The sequence below is a fragment of the Apium graveolens genome, chromosome 10 (assembly GCF_009905375.1).
Source record: "Apium graveolens cultivar Ventura chromosome 10, ASM990537v1, whole genome shotgun sequence".
In the NCBI taxonomy this organism is placed as follows: domain Eukaryota; kingdom Viridiplantae; phylum Streptophyta; class Magnoliopsida; order Apiales; family Apiaceae; genus Apium; species Apium graveolens.
Genome location: NC_133656.1, coordinates 231883158 through 231895059, shown reverse-complemented (window position 1 = coordinate 231895059; position 11902 = coordinate 231883158). Strand labels below are relative to the sequence as shown.

Genomic DNA, 11902 nt, shown 5'->3' with positions numbered 1-11902 from the left:
TATAGTATAGATTCCCCGTCTTTTGCTTCATTCGTTCACAGGAAAAGTGACAAATTGACTAACTATATGAACAACATGTGTATTATAAATTCTTAGTTGATTGTAATTAAGTTTTACGTTCGTATTATATCTTTAAATCTAACGCTATCCAGTGACTCCTTGTTGGAGCTTATTTATTTGACATGCTATTTATATTTTGGTTTAAAAACTTGTTTAAATAGCCTATTGGAGATGCTCTTGGGATCTCTAAATCTCTCCTCAATAGTGAGAAGTATCGCTTGTCTCCTCTAATTTTATATTAACATATACTGAATACAAGTACAATCAAAAATTGGGATCCTGCTTTATTCGTATTTAATAAAAATAGATAAAAAAGATTACTAAGAGGTTATATAATAATATAGAGAAGAATGATAAACAATTCTTGAAGTTAGCTCTAAATTTGTCAAAACTCTTGACAAAACTATACTCATAAATTTTTCTCATGACATGTGACAAAGCTATATACATGAATACAAAATACTCCTGCTAATTAGAGCCGAAAATTTGGTACACGATACGATAACACGACACGAAAATGACACGAAAATAATGGGTCTGGTTTGACATTTTTGGTACACGAACACGAAAGTACACGAACATGAAAGTACACGGATAAATTTAGTGTCGGTTTTGGATTTACACTTGGGTACACGACACGAAACGAAAGTACACGAAATAAATAAATATTTAAATAAATTTATCAAAATTATATGAATACATATATTTTATAATAATATTTTGCATATAATATTTACAGAAATTAGATTCAAATTTAAATTTCATAAGATTTGACTGCACTTGAGTCTTTATGACTTATTGACTTAAGACTCGACTAATAAAAGTTTAATATTTAAAATTATATTATATTTTTCTTTATTTTAATTATTAATTTTAAAATACACGAAACACGACATGAAACGTACACGAAATAAAGGTACACGAACAAGAAACGAAACAATCATTAACGGTTCGGGTTTGGGTTAGACATTCATGACACGAAACACAAAAGTACACAACACGAAAGTACACGAAATGAACGAATTGCCAGCTCTGATGGTGATCAAGAGTTGTATGTAAGAATTGCAGGCTAGCGTCCATTTATACTGGAATGAAAAATGGTTCAAAATGCCATTTTTGAAAATTAAGTCTCAAAGTACAGGTCAAGACGTTACATCATGTACCGTTTTCAAAATAAATTAAAATACTATACGATGTAGCGTTTTCCTTCCTTTTTTTAATTTTTTAATACCACAAACTTTACTTCAAATAGTGATTTTTTTTAATTTTGAGATTCTTATGTTTAGTCGTTTTGGAACCAAAAACACTACTTAATATTACGTTTTTAATTTTTTTTAAATTAATATTTTTAAAATTTTAAAAGTATACCCTAATTTAATCATATTTAATTTTTTAGGGTTTAATAGTTTCCTTTTGGGTTTTAAAAATATTAGAAAATTGAATAAAAAACACACCTAACTCAACAATTTTAAACATATAAATGTTAGCAATCCCCTTTTGGATTTTAAATATATTAAAAAAAATTAATATAATGTACAGCGATTTAGGGTTTAAATTCTAATTACGTATTAATTAGAGTTAAGCAATTTTAAACGGTCCTAAATCCCAGGAATAAAAAATATAAACTTTAAATTAAAGAATTTTAAAATTTAAGAGTGTAACCTAATTTAACAATTTTTTAAAATTTTAGGATTCAACAATCCCATTTCAGGATTTAGAAATTATTTAAAATAATTTTTATTATTTTAGTGTTTAACAATTTTTGTATTTGTTTTGGCCTTTGTGGCTAAAAGCTAGATGCAATTAGGTTTGAGTACCAAAACACTACATGATTCAGTATTTACAAAATAAGAAAATTAAAAATTAAAAAAGAGGCAAAACGCGCCTTTATATAGCATTTATGTGTTTAAAAAACATAAAAAATGAGATATTTCAAAACGTTAGCCGATTTAACTTTTTGTCAAAATACTATTTCAATGCTTGATTAGGTGACATTTATGATCATTTTTTTACCCTAAAATAACATTTAGGACAGACACCCCAAACTAAACTCATGCTCCTGTAACTTCTCAAAAAAATCTTCTCAAAAATATGAAAATATGAAATGCAGTGGAATTTTGTGGACTGCATCACATTATTACAAAATGCAATGAGATGTTTCGTATATATACAATAAAAATAGTCGATACTAAAAAAGAAGTTAAAAAAGAGAACCGAAAAACACCATACTTGTCCATTAAAAGTTACAAAACAAACACCATGTTGACATAGTTTACGAGGTAAATGTCCATACGTCAAATAATATTGTGAATTTCTAAATTTCAATCACTTGGTTTACATTTAGATGAATAGTTCTTTATTCCCACCCCGGACTGCAATTTTTCAAAGTTAAATATATTTTTAATCTCGTCTAGGCTCCAAATTTCGGCATTTTAGCAGTAGAGATTTGAGAAAGGAAGTGCTCTGCAACAATCCTCCGTTGGATTTTCCCTGTGGCAGTCTTGGGAACAGAATCCGTAATGAACACTTTCTTGGGCACCTTGAAAGCTGCTAGATTCTTCTTGCAGAACCTCAACACTTCTGCTTCATCAATGTCTGTTCCTTCTTGTGGAATGACGGCACAATTTATCTGAAAATAAACACATGCATCATATACTATTAGCTGGAAATGAAAATACCTGGAACTTATCTATGTTTATAGAAGCATTTTAACTTGGCCATCGGACCACTAGGGCTCTTTAATGAAAAATATGTGGGAGTAGAGGAAATTTCTCACAGAACTTCTATACTCTGAAATTGAGGTAATGTCTGCCCACATTTCACTATTCCCATACCCTGCCTTACTTTCAATGGGACTGTTTTTGACTTTTTGTGTAGTATCAAAATCACCTTAGACTCTGAGATAACACTAGTTTGTATTCGTTATATTTTCTGTATGGCACTGAAGGTAATGAAAATTCTTCTAGAACATGTTTTTATGTGGTAAGTGGTAACTCAAACATGCATACAAGAACTATCTCATAAAGGGTGTTCAGCTGGTCTAAATCATCTTTTAGATCATCTAACACCGTCTTTCTCCAACTGATTAAATTCCATGACAACAATTTAATGCAGATACACATTCTTTAATAATAGTCAAAAAAATTTAGAAGCACTGTTGGCAATGGAGAAAAAAAAATTGTCTGACATGATCTATTACCTCTTCGCCATATTTTTCGTCTGGCACTCCAAAACAGACTGCTTGAGCTATGTGCGGATGAGACAAGAGAACTGAGTCCACTTCTATTGGAGATATTTTCTCGCCTGAAATTCATGTCAAGAGCATTTAAGTTAAACAAGTCACAGTAAGCACCTGATAATGCCATAAAAAATTTAAGTATATCAACATTCTCCTACTCCCATATTTGAACAAAACAAAGCATTAAAAAATTAGTGCATGCATTTCTTTTATACACACCAAAAAGTAAGTATTTTCATAAGCATTAGTAAGCAGAGCTAAGTGGTCATATATCTCTGTGACTCGATTTTTAGTGCTTAATTATTATAATTGGACACTTAGTAGGATATATATTAAAAGAGTGCCTAATTATATAGTCACAAGTGTGTACACATAGACTGTGTTAGTATTTAAGTTTATGCAAATAATAATTTCCAGAAGCAAAAAGTAAATGGGAATTTCTTAATATATAGCATTTTATTTTGCGGAAGCTATTAAAAAGCGTAAAATTATAAGAAAAAGTTAAAGTGATACCTCCACGATTGATAAGCTCCTTGATTCTTCCAACCAGATGCAAATACCCGTTCGAATCCAAGAAACCAATGTCTCCTGTATGAAACCATCCGAATTGAAAGCCTGTTTTATTTGCTTCCGGATTATTTTTATAACCTTTTGTCACGTTTGGACCCCTAATACAAACTTCTCCATTAGCTCCAGCTTCTTGTTCAACCCCATGTTCATCCAATATAGCCATTTCTTGACCCACCGCTTTTCCAACAGACCCGGGAATATGTGGCCCATTTTCAGGCAAGGGGTTTGAACACATCAAATGGGTAGCCTCTGTCATTGCATAAGCTTCCAGAACTGGGGCTCCAAATGCTTCCTCGAGTCTCTCCAATATGACTGGGGCGAGCGAAGCACTACAGCTCCGAATAAAACGGAGCTTCGGGTAATCGGATTCGGGTTTAACCGAGTGACGATCCAATATGATTTGGTGTATTGTAGGGACAGCTGTGTACCATGTGGCATTATATTTTTTCATGTCTGGCCAGAAAGTTGACGCTGAGAATCTACCAGCAGATGGTAGCGTTACGGCGGCTCCAGCCACAAGTGAACTCAGTAACCCGGCGATCAAACCATGGACATGAAATAGTGGAAGAACTATCACAGTCGAGTCTGACTCTGTTAGTTTGTAAACCGATTTAATGTTTTGTACAGAAGAAGCCAAGTTGAGTTGACTCAGTGGCACGCCTTTGGGTCGACTGGTGGTTCCTGATGTGTGGAGAAATAGAGAGATGTCAGATGGCTGGTTGATGATTTCCAAGACAGAGTTGGACTCTGATTGAGTTGTAGACAGAACAATTTCTGAGTTTGCTTGAGGAAGAGTGGCTGTAACATGTGGGATTTTAAGTGATGAAGCCGCGGCTTGAGCTGCTTCATTTCCTTGTTTTGAAGTTAGTAAGAGCTTTGATTCTGAGTCGGATAAGTAAAACTCAAACTCCTCGGATGTGTAGGCTGCATTAAGAGGCGCTGCCGTGGCTCGAACACGAATCACCGCCAGAAACATAATTATGAACTGCAATCAGACAATACAATACCAATTACCAACTCACTTCTTTTTTAAATAATCATCTACTCATTTTTTGATAAATAATTATCAACTTATTTTTACTTAACCATACTATTAGAAATTTAATTTCAGATAATTAACTTTGACTTCACTTGTCTCTCTAAACTGCCTGTGACTAAATATCCAGGAAAAACATGTTCTCTTATTGTTTACTTTTCTCTCTTCCATTACATGTTCCTCATCATCTTTCTAGAAAAGAAACAAATTTGTTCTGCATCTACAAAAGGACTAGGGAAACAACTTTTTATTCAACTAGTTTACATCCAGGTATAATCATTTTTATTAAAAGTATATTATCACAATGCTATCAATTAACAGGGGTCAGGGGTTTAGAGAACTTGGACAGTAATGTTAGGGGTTCAGAGGACTTGGAAAGCAATGCCCCGTTAAGCTTGCTGGATTTTTTGGTTGGACACTGATGTTGTGATGTTGAGCTAGTTGAGTTTTTTGGTTGGACACTTATGCCGTGCTTTTGGGTAATTTGGGGAAGTATGTAAAGTGAAATGACATAATTTGAATGAGATGGTAGGATTTCACTCTTAAGTATAGATAGTGCTCGTTGAAAAAATTATGTCATTATTAACATTCAACTTATCATCTTAAGTTTAAGTTGCTGTTACGAGCTTACGAGCTGCCGCCAAACAGGCCATAATAGCATAACTAATTTCTGGTTACAATTAAAAAAATAATTGTAAGTTATCAATTAATAAAAAGGTTAATTCCATCATATTAGTTATTATATCATCTCAGGTTTCATTTAAATTGCCAATCTGGGAAGCAACCTCTCATAATTCTCTTGCAGGTTCAAATGCGTCTAAAATACTACGCTCTCCGTTCCATTAAATTCTCTACATTGAGGATTCAGTACGGATATTAAGTAAAAGTGTAATTTAGTGAGAAAAAGTAAGAAAAGTGGGTAAAGTTGTGGGATCCGATCAATTTTTAATATATATAGTGAGTATAGTGGGAAAAAGTAGCGAATGTAATTTATTTGCGTCTCAAATACTACTTCCTCCGTCCCATTAAATTCTCTACATTTGAGGTTCGGTGCTGATGTATATAGTGATTATAGTGAAAGAAAGTAGTGGATGTGAGTGAATGTAGTTGATTTGTATATAATAAATTTTTAATATTTTTGAAACATATAGAATTGAGAATGATATCCTAAAAGAAAGTGTAGAGAAATGAGTAAGTAGATCTTACTCAATAGTCTACTTCAAAATTAAGGGAACACATGGACGTGGCCATTTCTGAGAGGTGCCAAGAGACCGTCAAAAGTGATACTCCCACGACTCAATTTATCTGTTCGATTTATAGGTATTGTCTCACTTATTTTTACTTACTTTTATATATCATTTTTTATCAATTTTTTTATTTAGGACACACATATTTGTGCACACAAAAGCCGGGTCTTTTGAGGAAATAAAGAAGCTGCGTACGCTATACCCTAGCCAGACACTATCATAAACGGTATTATTGGGTACGATAATGATGATTTATATGAAGTCAAATTAACAATTTTTTCATTTTTTTTGGTTAGCAAAGTGCCACGAGTGCCGGTTATGGTCCTAAAGTTATTTTCTCCTCAAACCAAAATTTGAGTTTACAGAAAGACAAAAAAGGTGTCGTAACATATCATAATTCAATTAAAACATGCTTACAACCAAAAAAAGTAAAACTGACAATACGAATCGAAGAAAACAAAAAATAAAAAATACCTCGACGGTGTTGGGAAAAGTGAGAGCTACAACATCTCCAGGCTTAACCCCGGCGGAAACAAGACGAGAAGCAGCCTGTTCAATCACATCATCTAACCGCGAATGCGTCAAATCAAATTCCCCCGAAACCGATATCGCCCGCCGCTCAGGATATTTCGCAGCTGCTTGTTTTAACAATCCAGTGAGTGTTGAATTATCCATTTTTCAACCAAAAATTCAGAGCTGCTGTCTGTTTATTATTATTATTATGTATTATTTTTGTCTATATTGATTGATAGAAATAGAATATACCGTATGTTGTATGTGTTGTGAAAATATGAGAAGGATTAGGAACCGTGTATGGTATAAATAGGAATGTTGGGAGTCAGTTGGATTCATTAGAAGGGGAGGGTGGAAGCTGGAAAGGCGTGACTTGGGGAAGGTTGTACACGTGTCATTTGCTGAGTGTTTTGGGATGCGTGCCGACTTCTGGTGGCCCTCGATCACTCGTAATCTTCTTGCCCCTGCTTCTGCATCTTTGCGCCCCTTTCTGTTTTGCTTCCCCCGGTCGACCTTGTTGACGTACTGCTCTTATATTTATACTTTTCCAATGCATGTGGGGATCAAATTGTTCGTGAGTAATTATTTTTTAAGTTTAACTCATAAAATATTTGAATTTGATTCGGTAATTGGATAATGAAGTTCGATTTCGAGTTATTCGAATTTCTTATCAATCTGAATTTCGGTTTCAAATTATTTAGTTCGTAAAATTCACGAGCCTCAAATATTTATTATTTTTAATTTTTTTTATATCAATAAATTAATATAAATATTTAACATTTTATTTATATTATATATATATATATAATCGAATCAAACTCAAAACCGATCGTTTTAGAGTCTTGTCAATATTTGGTGGAATCAATTCAAGATTTTGAGACGATTTTTGAGCTCTAAATTAAAAGTTCTATTAAACTCAAGTTCAAGACCGAATTTTTTAATCTAGTTCGAGTCGACTACAGTGTTCAATACGATTACACCCTACTTTTCTTATTTTATGGTTACATTTTCCTAAATCCTTTTTAATTAACTATCAATTTAAAATGAGTAATTTCTTTGAAAAAGGAATAATATATCTATTTTATAAATTAAATTAAAGAAAATGTTAAGTATAAAAAAATAATTATCAAATTAGATACACAATGACGCATAACAAATTATAATTAATTTTAATAATATTAAATGAAAGCAAATCTTTTACCTTCACAATAATAACATCAATCATATTATTTTATGTTGTCAAATCAATGATATCTTATCTTAAAATATATAAATATAATATTTACATATTTTTTATGATAAGCTAATTATAACTAGAAACGTAAAAACTCGTCTTGTGTTAGTTGTTACACTGAAAAATAATAAATAAATAATAAACATAAACAAACTTATCTCCTGTATCAAATTCGTGTAATAATACAGTATCAATGAAATAAAAATTATTTATGAATGACATAAGATTATATACGTGTATATAATTTCGGTGGAAGCAATGTAGTTGAACGGTTTAAATCTTAAACAGCTGTTGTGCCACTTGTTTTGCCATTTTTGATCACCACCAGGTGTACCATTTTTTTATATGCGACCTAATAAATACTTTAAAAAAACTCTACATTGTTTGCATGGGGGCACTAACAAGAGTTATACTCCCTCGTTCCCTTCCGATTGTTTACATTTCTGAGAAAGTATCCGGCACGCATTTTAAGGTGCATAAAAAGTATAATTATATAACTTATTTTTACAATTTTCTTTTTCTGAATAAAAGTTGAATATTTTAATTTTTATTCAGAAAAATAAAATTATAAAAAAAAATTACATAACTATAATTTATATTAATCTTAAAATACGTGTCGGACACTTTCTAAAAAACGTAAATAATTGAAAGGGACGGAGGGAGTACTGCCCAAACCATTGTTTGCGGCTTATCGTAACCTTGAAAGTTTTTTTAAGATAAATATATAAAAAATGGGCTTTAATGTATAGAACTCTAATACACCCATAATTTTCATTATAATAATCGTTTGTCACTGTCTAAAAGAAATAAAAATTGTTTGTCTTGGTATAACAAAATAAATTTTAGTTAGGAAAGGGATGGTTATGGGATAAGAAAAGAGGCGGAAGCGAGTTTATGTTTTGCTTGTAAATGGATCCAAAAAGGGACTTGGGGTTTTGTGGCTTTGAAGAAGCAGGGGTCACATTTATATTTCTGTCCCCCGCAAGTTGAATGCTTTCTGTATTTGATGAATATTTTACAAACTTCTATTAAAACACCACAAATTATCTCATATACATGGCGGTCGTAAATTATTAATATTAAAAATATTTTTAACATCAATAAATTCAGAAACGATGATACAAAAACTTTGTTATATTATAGAGGTTCAATTGATATCGTTTTTTTTTATTTTTCACATTAGTTACTAACTGATGTTTTAGTATATCTAAGACATTAATTATTTAATTAAAAATAATATATTATATTATTTTTTACATCGGCTAAGAACCGAAGTGAAAACAAGGACCTTTTATTATACCCATAAAATACCAATTTTTAATATTTTAAACATCACTTCTGAACTGTTAATCTTCTCTATTTATTAATTAGGAATTTAATAAATATTCAGGGCAAGTCTTCTTGGTTCCATCAGGCCTGATCAATGTGTTAACCTTCTTGGTCCTCATCAATGTGTTAACCTTCTTGGTCTGAATGTCATACATATGGTCTTATTTAATGGGTTTCACAGTCTTAGATATAATTAATCTAACATTAATGACGTAATTAAGGTTTATTTCATCCCCTATCATTTGCCCCCCAATTTATGGGAAACCGTAAAAAGATTTTGCAGAAGTTAAGTTTATTTGTTCCCTTATAGGGTATCGTTTTTGCGTAAAGTGTGGAGCGGCCTACACATTTACAATGATTTGCCTTGTACATGGCTTCAAGGTTGTTTTAGAACCTCCCTATTACTTTCCTTACCCTATTCCTTCTTTTTAGGAATTTTCTGGTATTTTTCGGGAATTTTCCCTAAATTTCTGAGATTTTTCTCTAATTTACAAGAATTTCCCCTTAATTTCTGGGATTTTCCCTAATTTTTCAAGAATATTTTATCAAAAATTATTTTTAAAAATTATTTTCTAATTTTCCTGAATTTTTGGGATTTTTTGCTTATTTTTCCCTAATTTTTGGAAATTTTTAGCAATTTTCCTCATTTTAGCCCATTTTTTAATTAATTAAATAATCTGAAAATGAGCTTTTTATGGTGTCATGCATCCTAGGCGTGGGTCACCCCCGCCTAGGAGACATACTTCCAATAACGCCTAGGAATTGTGTCTCTTGGGCGTTGTTGATCCACAAGCTTCTATTCATCCTAAGCGTGGCTCACCCCCGCCTAGGAGACACTCTTCTAACAACGCCTAGGAATCTTGCGTGCTGGGCGTTGTTGGTCCATAAGCATCTATTCATCCTAGGCGTGGGTCACCCCCTCCTGGTAGACACTTTTCTAACAACACCTAGGAATCCTGCCTTCTAGGCGTTGTTGGTCCTCGGTCATCTATTCATCCTGGGCATGGGTCACCCCCGCCTAGGAGACGCTTTTCTAACAACGCCTAGGAATCTTGCTTTCTGGGCGTTGTTGGTTTTCATGCCTCTCTACTTCCTAGGCGTGGTTCATCCCCGCACAGGAGACAATCTGTTAGCCACGCCTAGGAATTATGTCTCCTAGGCATGGTATGGGCCTTCATGCTCTAATACATCCTAGGCGTGGGTCACCCCTGCCTAGGAACCATTCTGTGAACCATGCCTAGAAATTTTGTCTGCTAGGCGTGGTTGACCACATCTTCTTCTCCCTTGTGATTTTTCATAAATCCTGGGTAAATAATTTCACGTTTTTGATTTTTTGGTGAGGAACATTCTAGATTATTCTCGAATTTGGCAGAATACTCTAAAATTCAAATTTTATGGGCCTCCCGTCTTTTATGACTTGACAGGCCCATTTATTTTTAGCCCAACAATGGTTGAGTTCCCTCGTGAAGGGCTATATAAGAAGTGGAGTGTGAGTTCACTTCTCACACTTCACTTTCACAAAAATTTCTCCCTTCTCTCTGCAATATTTCTCTCTTTCTTTGCCACCACAAGGCGATTTTTGGCTTCCTTTGCCGTCGTAGTTCTCACCGTCTTCTGGGTTTTCTTTGAAGATTTCGTTGAATCTTCATCTCCTTCCCTGCCTTCAAGGATTTTTCTGGGTTTTTCGAGCTTTTCTCAAGAATTCCATGGCGGATTCCGACTCCTCCCACTCTCAGGTTCCTCAAGCTGCTCCCCGTCCTTCTAGGGCCAGCCGAGGTAAAAAATCTCTAGTTCATTCTTCAGTTATTTCTCTTAGGGATCTTTTAACCGAGTTTGGCGAAGCCTTCCCTAACATGCTTCATTTAGATTTTTATAACTACCCCTCTAAATATGTTTCTGAAAAATTAGTTACTATAGCTCGTTTATTTGGTATTTCTGCTCCTTATAGGGCCGAGGCTCCCGATCCAAATGATAGGGCTTGTTACCCAAAACCCAAGGCTATTCGTTTATATTAAGAAACCTTTTATGCCGGTTTCCGACTTCCTCCTCACCCCTTTGTTTTCCGCCTTTTAGCTGAGGCACGTGTCTGTCCAACCCAACTCACGCCCAACTCTTGGCGTTTCATTCATTGTTACATAACCCAATCTCGTAAACACGGCTTTGAGCCCAACGTTTGTGTTTTTCGTTACTTATTTAAATTTGCAAATGCTTCTGAGGACCAAGGATGAGTCAAAATAGTTAATAGATCCTTGGCCCGTTCTTGCTTTGTTTCTGGCACCAATCCCGGCTCGTATCCAACTTGGAAGAGCGAGTGGTTTTATGTATATTTGGATGCCGAGGAGGGTTGGGACCATTTTTTCAGGCCCAATTTCTCAAAAAGTATAGACGGCTCCTTAAGAGACCTAAAATTGGGAATAGATGAAGATGCAGCCATCAAGGCCATCACAGCTGATAACTTGCATCATTGCGCTCTCATCCTTTCAGAGGGCAATTTGCAAAATTTAGGTCTAAGTGACCTGGGTCCCGAGGGTATTTTTTTCCCCTTATTACTTCGTTATCTAATTTCATACTTCTTTCATTTTTCTTATATATATGTATCTCTGTGCAACTAGGGCAGCTTTGGACACCATTTTTAAGAAAAGGGAGGCCCGTGCTACTAAGGGCTCCGCAGTTGA

General features: G+C 33.8%; 1 protein-coding gene across 1 annotated transcript; it reads right to left on the bottom strand.

The window, feature by feature from the left end:
• Positions 1–2270: 2270 nt before the first annotated feature.
• Positions 2271–7165, bottom strand: LOC141693477 (oxalate--CoA ligase-like). Its single transcript, XM_074498582.1, has 4 exons — positions 6626–7165; positions 3812–4853; positions 3260–3363; positions 2271–2689 (listed from the first exon to the last, which is right to left on the bottom strand). Exons 1-4 carry the CDS (start codon positions 6824–6826, stop codon positions 2471–2473), a joined length of 1566 nt encoding a protein of 521 aa, XP_074354683.1. The 5' UTR covers positions 6827–7165; the 3' UTR covers positions 2271–2470.
• Between the last annotated feature and the right edge of the window lie 4737 nt (positions 7166–11902).